The sequence below is a fragment of the Ctenopharyngodon idella genome, chromosome 23 (assembly GCF_019924925.1).
Source record: "Ctenopharyngodon idella isolate HZGC_01 chromosome 23, HZGC01, whole genome shotgun sequence".
Lineage (NCBI taxonomy): Eukaryota > Metazoa > Chordata > Actinopteri > Cypriniformes > Xenocyprididae > Ctenopharyngodon > Ctenopharyngodon idella.
The window spans coordinates 13789782-13813617 of record NC_067242.1 but is presented as its reverse complement, the minus strand read 5'-3'; the positions used below and the strand labels follow the sequence as shown (position 1 = coordinate 13813617).

General features: G+C 37.8%; 3 protein-coding genes and 1 long non-coding RNA gene across 16 annotated transcripts in view; 2 read left to right on the top strand and 2 right to left on the bottom strand.

Moving 5' to 3' along the window:
* Nucleotides 1–5866, bottom strand: part of cnksr2a (connector enhancer of kinase suppressor of Ras 2a) — an 89431-nt gene extending 83565 nt beyond the window's left edge. For 6 of the 12 annotated variants that reach the window (XM_051882095.1, XM_051882097.1, XM_051882103.1 and 3 more), the window contains exon 1: nucleotides 5174–5865. In XM_051882095.1, coding sequence (XP_051738055.1) covers nucleotides 5174–5237 — 64 coding nt within the window. In that variant the 5' untranslated portion in view covers nucleotides 5238–5865. Of the gene's footprint in view, nucleotides 1–5173 lie in introns of all 12 variants that reach the window. The other 6 variants (XM_051882096.1, XM_051882098.1, XM_051882101.1 and 3 more) reach the window with 2 other exon arrangements.
* Nucleotides 5867–11648: 5782 nt separating this feature from the next.
* Nucleotides 11649–14046, top strand: LOC127505964 (uncharacterized). The gene is made up of 3 exons (XR_007927853.1): nucleotides 11649–11837; nucleotides 12849–13015; nucleotides 13910–14046. It is a non-coding gene; the product is annotated as an uncharacterized LOC127505964 (long non-coding RNA).
* Nucleotides 12543–20114, bottom strand: chrnd (cholinergic receptor, nicotinic, delta (muscle)). Of its 2 annotated transcripts, XM_051881984.1 has the most exons (13): nucleotides 19825–20114; nucleotides 19514–19730; nucleotides 18810–18955; nucleotides 17270–17314; nucleotides 17048–17157; nucleotides 16795–16950; nucleotides 16592–16701; nucleotides 16311–16511; nucleotides 14915–15026; nucleotides 14642–14756; nucleotides 14068–14278; nucleotides 13851–13969; nucleotides 12543–13000 (listed from the first exon to the last, which is right to left on the bottom strand). In XM_051881984.1, exons 2-13 carry the CDS (start codon nucleotides 19566–19568, stop codon nucleotides 12818–12820), a joined length of 1563 nt encoding a protein of 520 aa, XP_051737944.1. In that variant the 5' UTR covers nucleotides 19569–19730; nucleotides 19825–20114; the 3' UTR covers nucleotides 12543–12817. The 2 variants fall into 2 exon arrangements, with proteins under 2 accessions (XP_051737944.1, XP_051737943.1); XM_051881983.1 differs by having other exon boundaries at nucleotides 19514–20114.
* Nucleotides 20115–21219: 1105 nt separating this feature from the next.
* Nucleotides 21220–23614, top strand: camk2n2 (calcium/calmodulin-dependent protein kinase II inhibitor 2). The gene is made up of 2 exons (XM_051882029.1): nucleotides 21220–21677; nucleotides 22309–23614. Exons 1-2 carry the CDS (start codon nucleotides 21509–21511, stop codon nucleotides 22377–22379), a joined length of 240 nt encoding a protein of 79 aa, XP_051737989.1. The 5' UTR covers nucleotides 21220–21508; the 3' UTR covers nucleotides 22380–23614.
* Nucleotides 23615–23836: the final 222 nt, after the last annotated feature.

The following is a 23836-nucleotide window of genomic DNA, read 5'->3' as shown; positions in this document are numbered from 1 at the left end:
ATACCAAAATATCTCAGTAGGTGATTCAGGACTTGAATGGTCCGTCAGCACATTTATAGGCTCCAGTGCACAGCTCCCAGCGTTGCTTCTCGCTTGGTTATATTGAACGCTCCTCTGAGGCAATGTCTCTATCTAAAGAAGTGCTGCCTCTCAGTAAAACCACAAGCCACAAAAGCACAGCAAGAGCAGGACCACAGTCTAACTGGGAAACCACAGATGCTGGTTCTAGTTTAGCCAAAGTGCTCCACCCTAATCTTTACAGCGATGGAGGCACTGGCATCAGAGACGGTCCTCCAATCAGAGGCTGAGATGTTTACTTCTCTCTTCCCTGGAACGTGTTGGCCCGGATTGCAGATACATGGCACTTTCCACAAATAGGGCCTGAATCATACAAAATAGGGCCTGGCTAAGATGGACGAATACAGTCAACAGCATTATAAAGAAATATACATATTTTGCTCATAACTTCATGCAAGGTCGATTTTATGTTACATAACATTTCTAATAGTTCTCATAACAACAAAAAGAGATTTGTGCCGTATTCACGGAAAGTGATGTACACTGGTAGCCGCAGGAGATGATTACACATACAGCACTTATGGGAAAGAGCAAGAAAAAGAGCAAAAGATAGTCAGAGATGGAGATAGAGAGATGCAGAGAACAGGCTTGCTGCCTATTAGAGTTTGCAAGGCCACAGTGATGTGACAGAACATGATTAGATCTAAAGCCCTGCGGTCAGAAAGCTAATCAAGAGGAAGGAGCAGTCATACACACCCACAGACACCCTGAAGCTGTGTTTCCAGCTGTTGCATTCCGAACACTGGGGGGGGAAATTGAGGTGTTAGATCTTTAAAAAGTTATGACATGAAGACAACAGCTGGCTCAATTGTTTCAAGGAAATGTCTTGAGTGAACTTAAAAGGTCATGTTTCCATGACTTAAAATCTGCCATCATTACAACAATTACAAATTTAGGTTAAGTATCTGTAAGAGGTTGTTCAATGCAAATTGCAATATTATGTCATAATATGTGCTTGAGAAATGTATGGAGAGCAAAACATCACATGAATAGTAAGCACAAGACAAAAACAAACAAGAAATATTTTAAAATGCCACAATAATCATACACAGAAGCAAACACATTGTCATTTGTTGGTTTGCAACATCTGTTGATAGTAACCTTTTAACCAAGGCACTGAGGCCATGCTATTTCAGAACAGAGTAAACTGATCTGTTAAACCTTGTAAGTCTCCAGGATACAGGCCGATGTACCATTAAATTTCCTTCTGTATCCTTTATCCCATCTTTCCTAAACACTGTTTATTAAAAGGCCCAGCATGGCTCTGAGACACCAACACAATTGCACTGAAGAAAGTAATATATTCACTCAAGAGCATTAAAAATGCAGTCTTAGGAACCCTCCATTTAACAATAATCAGCCCTGGCTCTCTCACTTGCTTGCATCATCTTCATCTCCATCTTCACAATCCTTCACTATGAGCTGCACATCTCTCATTAAATGCATATTAATCACAGTCTGATCTCAATGACCCCACACAGCTTCCACATCTCAGGCGAATCAAATAGAATGCCAGACTCTTCTTGGCAAGTTTTCTGAAGCCAAAAACCAAAATTTAAAAGGATAGTCCATATATAAAAGAATATTGTCATAATTTACTCACCCTCATGTTGTTCCAAACATGTATGATTTTTTTTCTTCTGTACAACACAAAAGAAGTTTTGCCCTTTTTTGTCCATATAATGAAAGCCAATGGGGTCCAATGTTGTTTGGACCCCACTGACTTTCACTGTATGGACAAAAACTACTTTAATAGTATTAAAACTATAAAAATATTTTGAAAAGAGTATGAAGCTCAAGAAAGTTCATCCATCCACCATAAACGTACTCCACACGGCTCCGGGGGGTTAATAAAGTCCTTCTAAAGCGAAGCGATGTATTTGTGTAAGAAAAATATCCATATTTAACAAGTTATGAAGTAAAATATCTAGCTTCCGCCAGACCGCCTTCCGTATTCAACTTACGAAGAAAGTGTAAAACTCTCGCAGCTCAAAACACTTACTACACTTACACACTTACTTGCTACGTCCTATGCTCAGTTACGCTTTCTTCCTAAGCTGAATACGGAAGGCGGTCTGGCGGAAGCTAGATATTTTACTTTATAACTTGTTAAATATGGATATTTTTCTTACATAAACGCATCGCGTGGAGTACGTTTTGCTTTGGATGGATGCACTTTCTTGAGCTTCATACTTGTTGTTTCCCATTAACTGCCATTATAAAGCTTGGATGCGTCAGGATATTTATTAATATAACTCTGATTGTGTTCATCAGAAAGAAGAAAGTCATATACACCTAGGATGGCTTGAGGGTGAGTAAAGCTTGGGTAATTTTCATTTTAAAGTGAACTAATCATTTAATCACAGAAAATCTGTATTGGGAAAGAAAAAGAAAGATTGTTACACTGCTAACCTCCGTTAACCAAACACTGAATTCTACAAAAAGAAAAAACTGGTGCTACACTATTACTTCAAAATACTATTTCAGTTTTTATACTTCAAAATTTCATGTTTAATTTAATGTGTTACTTGATGGGTTTTTTTTTTATAATTGTTTGTGAAATTTACAAGCAAACATAAGATGGCAATGCTTTGAAGTGAAAATTGTTCTACACCAATTTTTTTTTCAGTGCAGAGATCATCGCATCTGAGGTGAATGACTGTGTTCGACATGGGCAAAATTGCTCCTATGTCCACATGATGATCATTTTAATGTGTCGTTGAGAAGGGACAAAGCTGTTTGAGATGTTCGACGTTTTATTCCAGATGCTTTGCTGATTCTGAAGTAAATGAGACTGTGCCACTCCAGGCAGCCTTCAGAGCACCGATACACTATTAGCAAGACTTTAATAATGGCATTTAGAGAGGGCCATAGAGGGGGTGTGCTGAGTGTAATGTGTAGGCCTGGGGGGTGCGCAGCATGTACAGGCATCGATCAAAACACTCACTGACTCTCTGAGTCACAAACTGAAAAATAGATTAACTATATGTCATAGATGCAGTTTGACCTAAAGCTTGTGTACATATGCACCCCTCCAACACACACACACCAAATAAGCCTTCACTTCAGTTTAGCCTGAACCAGACTGATTCAGCTACATCCTGTCTCCCTGTAAGCTGCATTAGCCATGCTATTAAATTAATCTGCTCTTCAAGAGCAGGTAAAATTCCACAGCTCTATCTTTTCCAGGTTATATGCTTGTAATTGGGACGGTAAGGTCAGTACCAAGCCTCTAATGTGTCTAGGTTGATTTTATAGCTTATAAATACACATCTGAAAGGATGAATGATGAGACAAATTGATAGAGAGCATACCAATAAATGTGATTACAATAACTGGTTGCTCTAAACCTGGTACACAACAATTTGAATCCAAAATGAGGGCAAATATCCCTCCTGATAAGGCCTTCTTCTCTGATGCTTAGTTCCTCACAGATGCTCACATTGACACACAAATGACAAGACACAAACACTGAATAATTTTAGCCCATAACTTAATGACAGAATTTAGCTCCAGCCAAAGCTTTGGCCACATATTCAGGAGGGAGACCAAATGTAGTCATTTATGAACTCAGTATCTGTCAATAATCAATGTTACCCCATCAATGTAGTTACATCTGTGGTTTCCAGTGAACCAAAGCAAAGATCTATTAAAATGGCACAATATGCTGCTTTCATAACCTTCATCTTTTGCATATACATGCCAGAGGTGCTGTATTCTCACATATTAGTTTCTTCATCATATTAGCTCTAAGACATGATATGAAGAACAATTTTGAGTGATATCATAACAAGCCTTATATCACAGATCTGTGAATCATTATCCCACCGGGACGCACTCGAATCCTGTCATACAACCTCGATAACTCACTGCTCGATTTGTTATTCCGATGACGAATCTGGACACGCCACCCACGCCCACGAGAGCAGAGAAGGTGCGTAATTGCCCCCTCCGCCTCCGCGCGTCAAAGATTTTGCTTCTCTTCTTCAACTATACATGAGGATGCTCCTTCACATTACATTTGTTATCCTCATAAAAGCATCAAATTTAATCCATACCTAATGGAAATGGTGATTTTCGACGCTCCGTGACCAGCATTTCCACTATTGCCAGTGTACAGCTATGTCGTGTTAATTCGGAGTTCAAGCTCCTTTACGTGAAATAAAGTTAAATTTAGGTTCACGGGTTATTTGTGATTATAGATAAGTAGCTGAATATCGTTAGTTGGTCGAATTATGTGAGTTAGCCTATATGTTAGGCTAATCAATGGCTTTAAGGGCGTTCGACGTTTTAAAAGAATTTCTGTCAGTAATTTTCTGTCGAGGTTTGTAACAGCAGTGCCCCTAACTAACCGTCAACTATCTTAAAGACATTTTAAACAAAACTTTAAAGTTATTGTGATGTATTTGTGATGTGTAAATCTATAATAAACAGATAAATAATTACATTAATCGTGTTGTGTCGTACCATCCCATACAGATCCTAAAGGAAAGCGCTCGAGCAGCGAACTGTTGCTATGGTTACCTCCTCAGGCAAACAGGACTTCTGTTCGCTAGCGGCTATTTAGTGCTGACTTGTAAACTTGTTAAATAACTTTTGTGTGTACTTAACTAATTGATACACAAACATATAGTTACAAGTAAAAGACATACACTCAGAAAAAAAGTACGAAAGCTGTCAATGGGGTACAAAAGGTACACTTTTGTTCCTTTTAGGTACCAATATGTAGGTAGGCTACTAATATGTACCCTTAATGTACCAACATGCACTCCTTAGGTACAAAGAACCCAGCTTTTGTACCTTTTTTCTGAGTGTTAAACTTTTTTTGTTTGTTTGGCTTCCTTTGAGGGGTTCAAGCCATTGAACTGAGGGTCAGAGACTCCAACAGTCTACCAACAATTCATACCCTGCTGCCATCATTAACATCAGACACCTGTACGCTTCACTAGGCTACTTGGAAGAAAAAAAAAAACATTAAGAATACCCAACAAGAACATAAATGATCTGATATATCAAAAAATGTAAGAGTACCCTGCGCCATTAGGGTAGCAAATAATGGGCTTTGCAGGTTTAGGGACCAAAACGCATCACGTACCTTTCATCCAGTCCACAACTTGACTGGGGCTCCATTTACTAACAGGTTCCATGACGAGAGCCATCGCGAAACTTTCTGTGGTTGCCCCCTCAGCACGGCTGAAGATGTGGTTTAACGCAGCTCTGGGGAGCTCAGATCGGTGGTCTCACGTTTAGCGCCTAGATTTGGCCCCCGGTTACGCGATTTCATCCCATCCAGAATTGCGCATCCAAAGCGTCACACCGAACGACATCAAGCACATTTCTAACCCTTTACTCCAGCAAACGTAAGAATTTCTTATTATTAACACCCATATCTAAAAGCCCAAACCTGGTCCCCGTTTCAGTTCAGATCCTGGCATAATGTGCCATGCTCAACCGGGTCCCCAACAGTCGCGTCTTCATGCCATGCACCAAATGCAGTCTCTCCTGTTTCTCTCTTCGTTTTCTTCTCCTCTTTAGGGGTCTGTACCTTTCAGAGGTGGACTAGTGGGTATATAGAGTAAGACAGAGAGAAATGAGCGGTGTACCCACGGGGACTCAAGTGAACGTCGCTTCCAAAAGCAGCGGCGAGCGTTGATTCAATTGGGCGCGCGCTCCTCCTGTGGGTGGTGCGGCAAAGTGAATTTGACTCGCGCGCTCGGTTTATTTCCCACGAGGATAAAAGGCTTTCGGCCGTATTCATTTTAATGAGGGCACGCTGGTTCGCCCTGCTTCAGAAACTCTGTAAAAGCAGTGCATGCACAAGTATTTGTCTGGAATATGTAATGACGCTCATAGAGGCGCTATATTTGCATGAGACTTGGCCACTTTGGACACATGTGTAGTTAATGCTGTGGTTTAAACCAAAATTATGGAGGACTATGGTAGCATAAACCATATAAGTGACAAGAATAACTCAAAGATTCATAAATGGGAGTTCAATCGGGGCTTGTTGTCACACGTTTTACTCCAGTGGATATTTCTCAGGGTAGGTTTATTTTTGAAAGTCAATTTCTGTACAAAAACATACCCTAAAGCCTTAAAAAGCTATTAAACATTTTAACTTCCATGAACACAAATTGCCCAGGAAAAAAGATGCAGTTAATGTAACAAAACTTGACGTTACATTGGTGAAACTTTGAGCAAGTAGTCTCAATACATGGAAACCAGCCATTAAACAGTCTATTTCAGGCTTTTCTGCTAAATTTAAAAAAGTAAAATAACTGTAAAAAAACACAAAACAAGCATTCATAAACCTAACGTACAAAGTTATCTAGCCTACCTATTGTTTTGGCCAAAAGCTTTGGCCCTGGCCCTAAAATTTAAAGAAAAATACCCAAGAATTTAGCAAGAAACACTAGGTTTTTGAAACCAACAAAGCCATTATTTACAAAATATATATTACTCATAAATAGAGATTTGACAAAAGGCATTTTAATTTCACATTATAAGGGAGTATTAAAGAATATCTCAAAATCAAACTCCAAATCACATTCCAAATGTTATAATAAACAGCTACAGCATCTATTATTCACAGAAAGAGCCCCCAAAAGAAGTATACGTCTTGAGCATAACAACTGGACACAAAAACATTGGTTTATTTTTGTTGGTAGAAAGTGTAAAGCAGAGAGCTTCATTTTCCTTATGAATTTTGTCTTAGACATCAGTAACTGGTTCACTGAAATACATTAAATAAAATATATTTAATTAAGGCACTTTGGCAAACATTTCTGTAAAAAAAAAAATGCATTTCTAAGAAATTATAGTATGTTTTTGTTGCATACAGAATGTATTATGTTGAACAGAACAGTTTTGTAAGTGTTTTCGATATAAATTGAAGTGGTCTAGCAAACCCATCCAACATGGACAGTTTCACCAGTTCACCATCATCCCTGGCCTTCATCCTGGCTGCCTATTGATTTTATTCCAACTCATCTTTACTTCAGAACCAGAGCAGATGGAGCCAGGAGGCTGGAGTCGGGCCCAGATCAGGCCCCAGTATGTCAGCATGAATCATACAACAGAATCTGTGGAACCTCACCACGGAGATTCAGTGATCAGTGGGCTCTGCCCCATAAACATGCACTCTTAATCACACGAGAAGGGTAGAATCAGAGCAGGAAAAACTGGAGCTGTCAGATTCATTTGCAGCCAACTGCAGCACAGTCCAGCTCAGGGGCTTTTTTTAGCACCTGTTTTCATATTTGTCATCTAAGTGTGCTCTTTTATGAAGAACACAACTGCTTTTGAAACTGATCTTTGTCATTGTATGTCATTTTAAATTTATTTTCACATATTTGGGGTAGTGTGCCCCCTTCTGGCCACCCAGAGACATGAGCAAAAGTTGCAGGTATTTTCTAGGAGCTTTAAGGAAAAACAGAAAGCATTGATCTCACTCTTTATTTCAACGTATTTTGCAGTGTCTCAACAGTGCAGGTTTATAGATACATGCTACTAATACATATATGAGATGTGATCTAGTAATAATTACTTGCTTAGAGTGAGATCTGGATATCATAGTTTTAAATACAAAAGAAAAGCTTGTCCTTTGTTCTGGGATGAGTGCTATGAAAAGCAGGGAAAGCACTGCTTCCCATGGGGCTTGGGAACGTCAGATAGAAAGATTCTGTCAGCTCTGCTTTCTTATGCTGTTTTTGCTGTGCAAACAGGGTGGTAAACAAACACCTCCAGATGGATGGCGGGGGGGATCGGCTTCAGAACGCATTGCTGCTTTTGAGTGGGAGGAACTAGGGTTTTTTTATTTCCTGCCGGCCTAGATGTTGTGGAGACGTTAAATTTATTCCCCCATCCATGCTGCTCCTACTCTTCTAGAATGGCAAAAAAAAAAAATGAGCGTATGCTGTTTTGGAAAATGAAGTGGGTTAGCAGTGCTGTCTGACAGCTGCCACAGGGCTCCTTATCCATAATAAACACAGCTGGGCGGAATATGCTTGTCTGGCACCAAGATACCTGTGTGTCCTGAGAACAAGCCGAGAGGTTTGGGGTGCATATTCGTTCCCTTTTTTCCATTCCATTGGAGCTTTCTTTAGGAAGACTGATGTTAGAGGAATTTTCTGGACTCAATGGATTTGAAAAAAAAATCACATTACAGTAATGTTCTTACAACATACGTCTTGTAGTCGTCTATGGGGCATATCATGTTTAAAATATGTTTTTTCACTGTTTTAAAAAGTATAGCCATAATATTTAAACATTACTCGTGTTAACATGAGAATAGAGATGGCTGTCCTTTATATTAACTAACTAAAATGACGCTGGAAATAAGCAAAGTGCATGCTATGAATAGATAGCATTCATAAATAGACACATATTTATATATATATTTATATATAAGCTAAGTTCGTAACTATTGAACTAACTGTGAAACTTGTCAAGTGAATGTCTTTTAGAGATGCTTTGTTGTTGATAACAAGCATCTCAAAAAGACATTCACGTGAAACGTTTCAGAAAATAACAGTAGCGATATTATGAATCAAGGTATTTACAGTTAGCCTACATGGTACTCCAAAGTACACATAAAAAAATTGACTTGGATGTTTTCATGTACTGTCAATGTTTTGATGCTCTTTGACTGAAAAATGTGTTTACCTGCAGAGTTGTTCACAGTTGCACATGTAGGTGTTGAACTTCACATGCTATAGCTAATTCCCACTTCTGAAGACCTGATTATAAGCTCATCGCATTAAAAAAATAGGAGCGCGTTCATGTGCAGTTTTTACCTAGTCAACTCGTATTTACGATAATTCCGAGAGCACGTGAAGGCAGCATAGAGTACCTCAGAGATGACGTGTTTTTCTATGCAAAACCCGGAAGCGAGTTAGCATTTTAGGACTTCCGGTTCCATCACCCTAAAGTCAATGGGTTTTTTGAACAGGTTTTTGCTAAATCGCCTGAAATAAGGTCTGTGGTTAACAAAGCCTCTAAATATTTTCACGTTTTGATCTATGACATAAAACACACCAGTTATAACCCGCTTGTGATTTTGACGTGTAAGTGTCATAACCTTTTGTTAAACACAGAGCTTATTTTTTGCGATTTTCCAAAAGTCTATGGGAAAAATGCATAGGCTTTCGATCGAGGGAACCCGTGCACCGCTAATTTCCGGGTTGGCCTACAAAAACACGTCATCTCTGAGGTACTCTATTGATAAAGTACTTCTTTATCGATAGCAATCGGTTCTGCAGGTTTCAGCGCCGCGCCAGTTGTGTTCTGTCTTCCGGTTTGTATTTCCACAGCATGAAGGTAAGATTTTATGAATGAACCGCTTAAAAAATCATCCCGGTCCCGCTTCAATCATTACAATGCTCAATGCTTTCTACAATAAGAATTGTCTAGAATCAGCACCCCTCCAAGAGGTGGCGCACTAGGCATTTGCCTATGTCACCTAATGGGCCAGGATTTAGATAAAATGTAACAAACTCAAAAATGTAAGTGCTTTAACACAAATATGAGCTTTACATTTCTAATTTTAGTACATGATACTGTCTTACATCAGAGCAACTTAACCAAAGATTAATAGATTATTTTGGATCAGTAGTTACAATGCCTGTTTGATGAGCCTTGGTGAAGCTATTGGTCTTGCTGGTCTGAGCTCTCTCTCTTTCTCTCACTATAATAGCATAACCGCTCTGCTGATGAATTGCCGTTTTCACAAAGCTAAACAAACACTCTCCAATAGAGCGATTGCAGGCCATTAAGCCATTCTATCAAGACCAATAGACAAATGTCTAGAGGAGCTGGGGTCCCTGTGGTGGTGATATAGATCCATTCTTCAGCCCCCCACCGTCAACAACTTTGGATTAATCTCCAGTTTAGATTTCAAATCCAATCTCAAGGCCAATTTGTGTAGACCACAGTAACAAGGTTTTTAAGAGTCAATCGATCAAAGTTACTACCAACTTCCAGATCATTTTCCAGAAGTGACAGAGCACTGAGTTATTTTCACTTAATAACTCACGGCATGTGGACTATTAATTATTCATTTCACAACTTCAGCGAGGGTTGAGCTGGAGGGAAGGGCCTTGGACTGTAATGGTGGGAAAATCCTCATTTCATCTAAATGGGGCAAAGACACTCTAGAGAGGACAGTGTGGCCTCCTATCTGAGGCTTGGTCTTTTTTGCATGTTCTTTTAAAAAGATAATGACAGAGTTTACTAGGTCCTCCAAGCAGTGGCTTACATAAATTACAAGATTGTGTGTGTGTACTGATAGGGACAGAGTGCTAATTTGCACTGTTTGTGCAAGTCGAAGAGAGGATATTATTTTTACGTTATTACTTTTTTTTAAGAAATCAGTCTTTTTGTTTTTGCCTGGCAGACGAAAAATTGGCAAAAGAAATCCTATAGACTTGCACTGATGGAGTGGAAAATTGAAGATGGGCTGATTCAAGTAATGCAGCCATTCACAAATCCTATCCCATGGCTTCATGGGATAGTAAAGCGTCTATCATATGCACACTTCAGAATCTCACCAGAAGTAGTAGGTCATCTGGGTACTTTTTGCCTACTCTTTTATGATACTGTAAATTCGGACATACTTCTTTTTTTTTTACATACTGTTTTTACCGTATAGTAGGGAAGTATGAAATCACATACTCTCTTGAGTAGGTACTTATTTTGAATAATTACTTCACAACGGCTAAAAAAAAGTATGTTCTATATAGTATGAATGTGTGTACTATTACATCCGCCATGCTGTCATTATCATGTGACCTACCAGCGTCAGTTATGTCGCTTCACTGCCATTCACAAATCCTCTCCCGTGGCCTCATGGGATATAAAGTGGCCATCATATACACACTTCAGAATCTTGCCGGAAGTAGGTTGGAGCTAGAAGGGATACAGCTACGGCCAGATTGTCCTACCGGGGCTTACTGGGCACGCACACATCAATATTGCGTCATTTTGCTTTATTGTAAGGGTAGGTGTAGGGTTGGAGTAGGTGTAGACGTTAATAAAACACAATCTGATAAGTAGCACATTTAATTTATTGTTATTTTATGGCCAGATTTTGCGTCACTTCCGGTCGTAGCTGTATCCCTTCTAGCCACAACCTTGAAAGTATTAGGTCATCTGGGTACTTTTTGCCTAACTTACTCTTTTATGAGTACTGTGAATTCGGACATACTTCTTTTATCACATACTGTTTTGCGCCTACTATATAGTAGGGAAGTAAGCGATTTCGTATGCAGCCAGTGGCTAATGTTCACGACGGGTTCCGTCACATCTGTGACTTTGACCAATAGGAGCACAGAAGCTCTTCCGTACACAGCTTTAGTATTGGTGCCGCCAAAGCCTTTTCAACGGCTCTGGTTGCTGCTAAGTGGAATTATGAAATGGAGGAAAGGTTCGTGGAGCTATGGCAACAATACTCCTACCTATATGATGTTTCCTTGAGGGACTACCACGACATTTCAGCAACCCGGTGAATACCGGAATTAGCATTAAGCGAGTACAACCGTTGTATGTTTACGCTCTTGTGAAATCAGTCGCTAGTTCCGCTTTCTCGATGACATCACTCACGTCGTTAAAGACGGCTAGCGATGATTGGTCGGGAATCAACGTGAAGTCTGACATGTTTCTTGTCCACGACAAGAATTTAGGAGTTAAAAATCGCATAATTTCACAGTGACTATGGTAACAGACAAAAATGTCGTGTAGTCTGAACAAGGAATAAGTAACCAGTAAGTAGCCACCTAGCAACCGCCCAGCACACCCTAGCTACAAAATAGCGACACACACACACACACACACACACAAAACACTCAGAGCATGATAGCAACACCCTGGCTACCACCCACAAACTCTTGCATTATGATAGCGACTTTTGCATGGGTCGGTTTGTACACAAAATCTAGTGTTCTCTATTTCGAGCCTGTTTTAACTATCTGCTTGTATGAATGTGTTTCCAGGTTCCACCACCAAGGAAGATTTGTGTACTTTAATAACAGGATGTGATTTAGACCTAAAGGTTGAATGAATCAACTACGGTCTATTACACTTTGCATAATCAAAGCTCTGTATTTTTCACTCCAGTCACTTCTCTCCTTCTCCTGTCCCTGTGGTGCTGTATAATATCTCAAGCACTTCAATAACACAACAGCGTTAATTATGAAGGGGAAGGCTGATGGACAGATTTTGAGTGCAATACTAAACCCTAGTGGTGAAACATTGCAGTGCAGTATTTATGATTTATTTATATAATTACATAACAGACAGGCCCTTTCAAGCTGGTTTGTGAGCTGTGCCATTTATAACTCTATTTATAATTTAAAATAGTCAGTTCTACTTTCCTTGCATGTCCAGGATCCTCTCGATGGATTAGGTTCTTTCTGTTCTGAACATGTCCCTGTGAGATTGTTCTGCAATAACAAAACAGCAAATATGGCTGGGGAAAAAACTTTTTTTTTTATTATTTACCCACTGAAACAAAAATTACACCCAGGAGGAAAAGGCAAGCAATATTATTTTACTCCTCCTTCTCACAGCAAAAGAGGTTCATTCAGCACACTTATTAAACAACATACATAATGTTAGTAATCAAGCCCACATAAAAAGACTAAATGGAGGGTAATTTATATTCATGCTTTGTATTGCTGTCAAGAATAGCTTTTATGATATGTGCTTCAGCTATTATTCATAACCTAGCGGTAGTGTAGAGAGGTCATGAAAAGCGCCTGTTTTCTTCTCTGTAGGTGAAGGGGTCTCCCTGGAAGGGCAGCACTGGTGGCTGGTTGTAGTTGGCCATCATGAAGATGAAGATGGTTCCTAACGTCATAACTGGAGTGACCACAAAGAAGCAGAGTCGGTCCACTGTCCTGGCAATCCCACTCCAGTTGTCCTTTTCCTGAAGTAGAAATGGGTAAGGATTGTAAGGTTAGCTTTGTAAAAAATAAATAAATAAATTATATATATGGGTAAGGATTGTAAAAAAAAAAAATTGTGCATATATATATATAAATTTTTTTTTTTTTTTAAATATAAATATTAGATTTTCATGCAACTTAAAAACTTCAGTTGCTGTATAATCATATTGATGTACAAGTCATTTCAACTTAAATTATATTAATCTGACTTAAAAAAAATCAAGTTGAATCGCATAACTTAAAAAAAGTTGAAATTGGTAAATTATTTTGATGAGTTAAAGTAATGGAAAAACATGTATTGACATTGATCATATTTTTTAGCAGCATCTGGTTATAATAATTTTTGTTGTGCATGTAATTAAATGAATCGTTAAATTAAATGGAATATACTAAATTAAATTAATAAAAATTTAAATATCAGTTTTATAAGATATAGCCTATTTAAAGTGGAAACTAATATTTATATGTATTTTTATATATGCAGCCTACTCTATAATGAATAACATTTTATAATTTTATTTTAATTTTTTTCATATTTTAATTTAATTCATGATAATGAAATAAACCTGGTTTCATTCTTTAAAAACTAAAACAAAAAGAAAAGGTTCCAAAAAAAAAGAATAAAAAACAAAATGCTCCAGAAATTCAAAATACACAAAGAAATATATATATAAATTCCTACAGTATCAAATATGATGTATAAAAGCATGCTAATAAATGTTTTTACATATTTTGTCTAAATGTTTAAAAGTCAGTTATGTCAGGCTTTACAGGGTTAAAAGAGGAAATCATCTCCTGCAAAGTGTTTACTGGATTTAATTGTCTTCTTACTTCATTATAGTCATTTTTGTCGTGCATGTGCTTAACGATGTAATTGGCTCCTTCCACAGCTGGCTTCATCTCGTTGTACAGCTGTTCCGACACCTCAGAGTCATTACCGGATGTGTATGCTGTGAAGAATTTACTCTTTAGTGGCATTAAACTGATAACACTGAAAATAAGATCATAATGTGAGTTTAAAGTGTCATTCTGGTCATGTGGGACTGACTGGCTTTGGGAGTGGGGCGAGCAGCCATGCCATGCCTCTCTGACTGCTTCTCAAACATCAGTTCGCTGCGTGATTTAACGCTGTAGTACTCCTCGGCCTGGGCAATGTATCCCAGTGAGCTGGAGCGCCGCGGCAGCGCCCCCTCCAGGCTGGGTTTGTCATCGACCGGACGGGACATGTACAGAAGACGAGGAAGACGCTCCAAAAAGAACTGTAGCAGACAAGATGAGAAGCTGTTAAATAATCCAAAACCAGCTCAGAACAGGACCAATGGCTATGTTATGTGCATTGAGGCTTTTATGCACAATATATCGCTACCACTGGTTATCGCCCACATTTTTTAAATTACCCATATCTGCCGATATTGGATATAATTCTAATCTACATAGTAATTTCCCCATTTTTACATTTAGATTACCTTTGCCATCATCTAACGATCACTTAAATTAGTCATTAAAATACTAATAATTTAATAAAACTGTTAAAAGTCACCAATCAAAATTGACAATTCATATTTTTATTGGATATTTCAGTACTTATTATAAATTATTTCACAGACAAGTGAGAGCCTGACCTCTTTGGTCCATTTTGTCATGACATGGGTGCTAGGGGTCCGAAAATGCAGGTTCAGCACAATGACGCAATTCAGCACCACCACAGTGACCAGTACCATGATAAACATCAGATACCTGTCAAATCAAAAAACATTCATTTTTACTATTATTTAACTTCTTTCATTCTAAAAAAAAAAATATATATATATATATACAGAATATATTTAAAATCAATACTTAATGTCATAGTGATACTGAAATATTCTCATGTACTATATCTGATATTTGCATACTTGACGATTAAGGGAACCGCCATAGACGTCTCAGGCAGACGCTGTGAAATCAGCAGCAGAAACACAGACTGAGCCAGCAGCACAGAGATGGATAACGTCATCTTCTCACCACCTGAAACAAGATAAATATGTTATGGTTAAAGTGTTAAACATGTTAAAGTGCCCCAATTATGCTATTTTAAAATGTCCTAATTTTGTTTTGGAGGTCTCCTACAATAGGTTTACATGAATCCAAGGTCAAAAAACACTTTAATTTTCAATTTTCAATAATTTTCTCAAATAGTCTGAAAACGGTTCATTCGAAGATTCGGTCTCTCTAAACTCCTCCTTTCCTACACTGTTCTTATTGGTCAGACGGCTCAGTCTATTGTGATTGGTCTACCACTTACAGCATATGTTGGAAACAAAACGCCTATTACCATATTTGAATTTCAGCTCTAAAGGCTTCCTCAGCGCTTGATACACAGTGATACAAACAATGGCGTTGATTTTTCCGTATCAATTCTAGGGCCCGCACACTCAAATGCTCACGAAGAAGAGTGCTGGAGAGATCATGTGTTCGGCTGAGTCATAATGCTTTTATGATGCGAGATTAATGTGAACACGGCCCACTGCGAACACCCTTGTAATTCGCTTCAACCTTTTCGAACTTTATGAATGATTATTTTAGGTTTAAGTGGTGTGTGTAAAGGAACTGGAAGCAAGCAGAGTACGGCTGTTTCTAAAGCACGTAGTGCCATCTGCTGTTAGAAACTAAGCTCAGAATCGATTCGAGAGGGAATCACGATACATTCAGAAAATATCAGAATCGATTCAGATTCATCAAATCAATAATCGATGTATTGTTCCAGCCCTAATCAATTCCAGCTCAAGTCCACATTCTTTGGAAGTGCTTGCAATTTGCATACACAGCGCTGAAAACAGCGTCTTCTCAGCAAGTCGACAAAACAGACCAAACTCTTCCATGCCTCAGCTACAACTATAGCGTTTGAAGGTGGGTCAAAGTAGACGTTGTTTGCGGGCAACTAATGAAGACCATAGCCTGGCATTATGCAAATTTGTTACATTGTTACCCAAGTATGTAACAGAAAGTGAGACTGGAATTGCTGACCACATGTTTAAGGCAGTTCAGAATCAATTCTTTTTTTAGGAGACAACAAATTTATTTGTCATACACTTTGATCTTTAAAACTTTGCAGACCCTATAAATTTACAAATACCTATATTACACATTTCATGAAATGTAATATTCGAAAAGCCATAATGGGGCACTTTAACATAAAAGTATTGCCTGTTTATTTGAATATTCTGTCATTGTCTTTTTCTGTCATATTGTGACAATACAGGTTGTACAGTATGAGCTTTAAAAAAAAAAGTAAACGGCAGGATCACTCACTGTCTGCAGGCAGGTAGTAGACGAGAGAGGCCAGGAAAGAGATGAGCACACAGGGAATGATTATATTCACAATGTAGAACAGCGGTTTGCGTTTAATGATGAGGTAAAAGGTGATATCCTGGTGCTTGTTGCTTTCCATTGGGATGTTTTTATAAATGTTTTTCCTGGCAGGCATATGAACAATTTCCCATTCGCCATTTTCTGCAAGAAAGGAGACAGGGAGAGATCTTGCATTTAGGTGAAATGGTAGAAAAAGAGAAAATCCTCATGTCATATCTCACCTGTGAATCCCTCAGGATCAATAATGATCCATTCCACTTTGTAGGACTTTCCATTTTCCTCCTCCTCTTTGAGATTTAAGCTAATCTCTTTGGCGTTGTAAGTTAATGAGCTAATAGAGACAGAATGAGTGTTGTGGGGCTCATAAGACTATAAAATACATAAAAGGAAATCAGTTAATGTATAGACATACTACAAGATGTACCTGAACTTCAGAGAGCAGTTCTGCCAATCGAAAGGGAAGTAGTTGACGTTTATAGAGCAGGAGCTCCGAAATATAGCTGGAGGTAACCAGTACACGTATCCACTGGGATAGATCAACACGTTGCAGTAATAGGCCACCTGGAACTGGGCGTCATTGCTATTTAAAAGAACCATGAAATCAAAAATTCATATAACTTCTTTCATAAAATAAATAAATACTGAGAAATAAAACCTGGTGAACAAAGGTAGCATACTTGTTTTCAAGGACAATCTCTGGTAACCACACCATACTTGGAGGTAGACGCAGTACAGGAATGTTATCATACTCTGATTCATTCCACACAAGTCTATAATCAGTCCAGCCCTTAAAAGGTATATATTTTGGTGAATACAGTATATACATTTTGTGTGTGTGTGTGTGTGTGTGCGTGTATGTGTGTATGCATTGCATGGAGCAATTAAAATAATGTACTTACATGCTCCATCCACACATTTGTTAGTAATGTCTCATCAACTTCTTTCTGTCATGGAAAAACATCTTTGTTAAACAGACTGGCACGGTATCAAACATAAACATCAATAAAGTATCTATTATACACTGCCTGGCCAAAAAAAAAGTCGCTGTTTGGATTTAAATAGGCAAATGCTTAAGAGTCTATGACTGGATCATTACTGCAGTGATTATTATGTTTCTAGCATGTTATATGATTGGCAACAGTTCTTCCAACCCTAATTGATGGAGTGTGTCGCTTTTCGTTTCTTAAACAACCATGAAGGAAGACACATCCTGGCCATATTCCAGGATGACAATGTCAAGACTCATCAGGCTCAAATTGTGAAAGAATGGTTGGGAGGGAGCATGAAGAATAATTTTCACACAGAATTGGCACTTCTGAGTCTAGACCTTAAATTCATTGAAAGTCTTTGGGATGTGCTGGATGAGACTTTACAGAGTGCTCGACTCTTGCATTGTCAGTACAAGATCTTGACCAAAAATGGATGCACTCCATCAATTAGGGTTAGAAGAACTGTTGCCAAACATATAACATGCTAGAAGCATAATAATCATTGCAATAATGATCCAATCATAGACCCTTAAAGGGTTAGTTCACCCAAAAATGAAAATTCTGTTATTAATTACTCACCCTCATGTCGTTCCACACTCGTAAGACCTTTGTTCATCTTTGGAACACAAATTAAGATATTTTTGATGAAATCTGAGAGGTATATGGCTTGTCCATAGACAGCAATATAATCCCCACTTCCAAGGTCCAGAAAGGTAGTAAAGACATCGTTAAAACAGTCGACATGACTGCAGTGGCTCAAAAGATTGGTTAATAAAGTTGTAATTTTTGTTTTGTTTTTGAGCACAAAAAGTATTCTCGTCGCTTCATAAAATTATGGTTGAAGGTTTTAACGATGTCTTTAGTACCTTTCTGGACCTTAAAAGTGGTGATTATATTGCTGTCTATGGACAAGCCATAAACCGCTCAGATTTCATCAAAAATATCTTAATTTGTGTTCCGAAGATGAACGAAGGTCTTACGGGTGTGGAACGACATGAGGGTGAGTAATTAATGACAGAATTTTTTTTTGGCCGGGCAGTGTACCTATATAATAGATGTTGTATTGTATCAGTGTTGGGGAAAGTTACTTTTAAAAGTAATGTGTTACAATATTGCATTACTCTCTAAAAAAGTAACTAATTACGTAATGTTATGTTACTTTCCGCGCATGTGTAAGAGACTACGTTATGAAGAAGAGAGATTTTTAAAAAATGTTTAAGCAAATGAATTAAACTGAAAAATAATGTGCATTACTTTTTAAAAAAGCAACTCAAATATTAATGTGTACATTTATAAAATAAAGCATTACTTATTACTTCGAAAAAAAAAAAAAGATTACATAATGCAACTTCCTTGTAATGCGTAACATTGATCGCAGTATATAAAATAGTAATATCTCTTCGGCTTTGTGTACAAAAAAATGCTCATATTGGCAATAATATGCACTCACCAAGGAAATAAGATTTGAAAGTGTCAGCGCCAGGTAAATATCTACGGTTTCATCTATATTTTGGACTGGCCGAAGCTCTTTGTTGTAGCCTCGTTCCTTAAAAAGGTAGTTGATGAGTCGCTCCTCTTCGTTTCGTCCACAACATTCTGCAAAACACGTTGAAAGTCAGGCCTATTTCAGGATGATCTAAATTGATTGATAAAATTTGTTCTATCTCAGAACAACTGTTAACTAATGTCAATGAACATACCTTCACCTATCAGGTATTTGGGTACCACATTTTTACAGAAAAAATAGCTATATGGATGTAGTACTCTTACAACAACAACAAAAAAAAATGTAGTGATATGCAACTCTAAATGTCAAGTATTTCATATTGTCATCATAAAAATATAATAATGACCATCTACTAATTAAATATTGATCTTTTATAAAATGCATTCAGTCCTTAGTTCACTATAAAACTGCAATATAATTCCCCTACATCTACTTCCAAACAGAATGAATATATAATCAAGCAGTTGTAAATAAAGCTGTAATTTCAATATTGATTACAGCTTGCAAGTTAGAATTAGTTCTAGAACTTGCTGTTTAGTAGTAGTTTTACTATATAAACATGATAGAACAACAGCTGACAGATGGATGGTCATAAAATCCCACATTTTAAATATTAAATGATTAAATATTAATTTAGCCTGTCCTACCTTGGAGAAAGAAGAAAAACAAAGACGCTGTAAACAGATGAAGAACGCTTCTCATCTTGGCATGCCGTTGTATGACTTCCTGTCACTGTTAATGCTGCGCCCGTCCACGGCTCTTCAGTATAGTTTTTCTTTTGACTGACACCGACAGGTGTGGAATCAATCCACAGAGAAAAGGCACACACACAATCTCCAATGTCCACCGCCGTCCTTAAAGACACTGTAGGGGGTGCTCAACAATATTCAAGGGCCCAGAATAAGTGAGCGAAGTAGTCAGGAAACATTTATGTCCTCTTCCCAACACTCTTACTTACCTAAAACAAAACAAAGAGTCCACCCAAACCACTCCTCATCAGCATGCCAACTGCTTTGCTCTCTACGTTTGTCCACAAGGCCTGGTCTAAAAATGGATCAACAACATTCCAGTGGTGATCCTACTGCAGGCCACCTGTCAATGAAACAGAATGTGTTTGCTCAGACCATAAGTCTTTAAGGCAAAAGTCAGATCTGTTGAAAGTCGTCAGTGCTAGATGACATGACGTCGATTGTAAAAGAGAGTTGGATTGTCGAGTTTTAACACTGTTTTCATGTAGCGTTGCTCCTGTACAAGTTCTGGGATGTCTTTGAAACGTCCAGCAGAGGGAGCCAAAAGATAGCTGAAGGCTTTTAATTAGGAGACGACAGAGCATACAGTATGTAGGATGGGCAGCAGCTTTTTACATATTTACCCATGAAATTTGTTTTTCTAACTGCCTTTGGCATACAATTTTGGGTCAGTGACGTCTTAAGTAGTGCATTTTAGAATTGAACTTATGTATGTGATTCTGAAATGAATGCTAAATTAAAAATTAAGCTGTCATAGCTGGTTACATTGTCACATATATATTTTCACTTAGTAAAAGTTTTATTTTAATTACTTTACTAAGTACTAGTAAAGCTGGAATTGCCAAGACAAACATGAGTATTGTGTGTGTTTTTTGGGGGGTTGGGCTTAAATACAATGAGGAGAATTTTTTCAATATTATTATTTCACTCTAATGCTAAAACTCTGTACGACAATTACTTTATAAATTAATAAAATTTATAATATTGTTACTGTCGGTCAGAAGCTTATATCTTTTTTTTTTCCATAAATCATTACTATTGGTCACCCTTTACGTCTGTCTGTGGGTTTTGCAAATATTAAACCAATGAAAAGTATTGAAAAGACCTTGTGACTAAACCTCGTAACTCCATTGGATCCTCAAACTGCCAGTAAAACCTCAAAACTCCACCCCACCTGTATCGTGAATGAAGTGCTGTACGCAGTTTGGACCGTCTCTGCTTGTTTGCAAGGATAGCTGGTTCGTTGAATAACTACAGCGTTTTCTTTTCTCAAAAAAACAATATATAAATTTATTTTGCCTATGTAACAATATGAGGTAAATCACCGGCTCTGCATCCGAACCATACATTTTTAGTTGGTTAGGCTACGAGGGATGTAGTAGCAAAGAAATAAACACATAGTGAGTAGTAGTAGTCAATATTGGAATAAACGCTGGAATTAAGAAATGCTACTCATTTAATTACTTTCTAGTAGCCTAATACTAAAATAGATAGGCCTACTAATTAAATTCTAGCAAAACGTAAGCTATTAAGCTATTTCACTCGCACATCTTTATTTATTTATTTCTCCCCGCACCCTCCCCCTTCAAACCCGGATGGATGACTTCACTTTTCCGTCTGGGTTCCCTTTGGTCTCGGGATCTCCCTCTATTTCTCACAAGAGCTCATCAGCAGGCGGACGCACCACTCCTCTCTCCAGGTACATCCGACGGTTCGGCCAGGAGAGCAGCTTTCGGCTACTGGACCTGCAGATAGTCATTCCAGGGTCTTCGCTGGACTTTATCTTTCGACACAGAAAGGGGGGAAAAGTACCCTGAAAAGTCTTTATTGATAACTACCCCAAAATAATATTCGTTTTTCCTTACTACCTTAGCTGGGAACTTGAATATAGCCATGTCCGAAGTGCTGCCATACAACGAGGGGAAGATGAACGGCTACGGGGCGGACAGTGAAGTTAGTCAGATATCCTTCAGCTGTCGACTGCAAGACACGAACTCGTTCTTCGGAACATCACAGTCCAAAAGACCACCGAAACTCGGGCAGATTGGCAGGGCAAAACATGGTAAGTATCAGCAATACCTACTGAAAACACCATAATATATCAAAATTGGTCTTACTTGTAACAATGGCTAATAAACAACATACAGACAGAGCACAAGGTTACACAAAATAAAAACATTTCAACACATGATACTAAAACTAAAAAGTAAAATTTTTTCATACTTTAAGTTAAATATGAAGAAAAATGCGATTTTTTAAAGAAAGAAAAGGGAACGTTCTTTTAATGTTTGTCACTATAAATTTGCAATATAAATGTTTTATATTTACACTAAAGATACATATATTTTCTTGTTGAACGTACTATCATTTCACTGTAAATTATGTTAATTCATGTTTTTTACTTCTACATACAATGTTTCAATATTTTACAGCATATATTTATATTTCCTGTTAAATGTAATAATTTTTCTTCACTGTACATGGTGAGGTGACCTTCAGTTAACAGTATTTAGTTTCTATAGCATTTTTTTCCCCATTAAAATGGTTTTCTTTTATGTAGTGTACATTCATCTCCAAAAAAAAGCTCTCAATAGTACATTTTCTTGCTGACATAAATAGACATATGGCAGTTTTCTTGCCTCTGTGCTTATTATTTAAAAGCTCTATTAAACATCTGTGTCCTCTCTCCACAGTGGTCATTGAAGATGACCGAATAGATGAAGTTCTCAAAGGGATGACAGACAAGTCGACTCCCGGCGTGTAAACCTGAACGATTATACCTCGTCAACCTTTTCTTTTAATCACCGGTTTGAAGCACTTGTCGCCTGTGCATGTGAACGAGAGGTGAAGATGATGATTCAGTGTACGAGTACAGGATGAAGAGCCACTTTGGAGAGTGGGTTAAAATAGTGAGATTTGAAGATGCTGGCAATTCTCCAAATGAAACCCATCCCAAACTGCTGCTGTGAAGAAAGCTGCCCAAGATTTCTGGTCATTTAGCCCCTTGTCTCGTAGAAGCCGTGGGTCTGGGTGTGAGATTTCATTCCGACATCAACAAATAGAAGCCCCCGTTTCATAGGCATTTTTCATACAATGTGCTGCTCATTCAAGGGAGCTGTCCAGTTCAGCACCTGATGCACAACTTGACTGTCTTTCCAGAGAAATAAGCTATATTTATATCTTGCATGGAAATGGGATGATGTATGTAATCGAGGGAAGATTGATTACATTTATTCACTTCCGCCACATCTACACCCATTCCATTTTCAATCCTTGACTGATCAAATGCCCAGAATTTACATTTTATAGCGAACAAAGCCGATCAGCGCCAGCAAGGAAGAGCTGAAGAATGACAGCAATGGAAGGAAAATGAGAAGGAGTATAACTTCTTGTTTGATTTATTGCGTCTTTTCTATGACTGTTTTTTTTTTTTGTTTGGCGTCATGTATAGATTAATATATACAGTTCTCTTTGCATGAACTTTTCTCTTGTGCCATTGCGGGAGTTTCCACCTCTTTTAAACCCAGGCACGCTTGTTTTTACTGAAATCAGTATTTGTATTTTTTATATCTGAATATTTGTTACAATATTATCGTCCAGTTCTTAATAGTCCATCGACACAGACAGGGTATGTGTAGATAAAGGCATAAAACATAATCATAAAAGGACAGACTGAATGTTATTTTGGGGAAGGGGTTTCAAACATCAGTATAACATGCTTTTCATTGCAATAAGTGATCATGCCTTTGTTGATAATGAAATATAATTTCAGAGTATGTTCAACAGCACTCTCACTGCAATTACATCAATGGGTTTTAGTATTTCAGTTGATTATTTATTTATTTGTTTGTTTTTGTATTCATAATGTTCAGTGTATGGTTTATTGTGCATGAGATATGAATATTTTTCAAGCTTATGAATTTATGAAGCAAAAAACTGTACACAAATGTCTCAACATTCTACAAATGAATTAATAAATAAATTCAGAGGATTCATTCATCATGATGTTTCATTTTTACCTAAAACATATAAAAATATTTAAATCACTGAAAAAAGAGAAAATATAGATCCATACCCAGCAAAAAGAAAACGAGAAAAGAGTGAACTGCAGATCATGGGCTATCCTTTAATTTGGATATAATCTGGTGATTTTGAGGGGTATCTAAGGGTCTTAATGCAGGAATGAGTAACTGAATGGGATGATTTTAGCTGTTGTCAGAA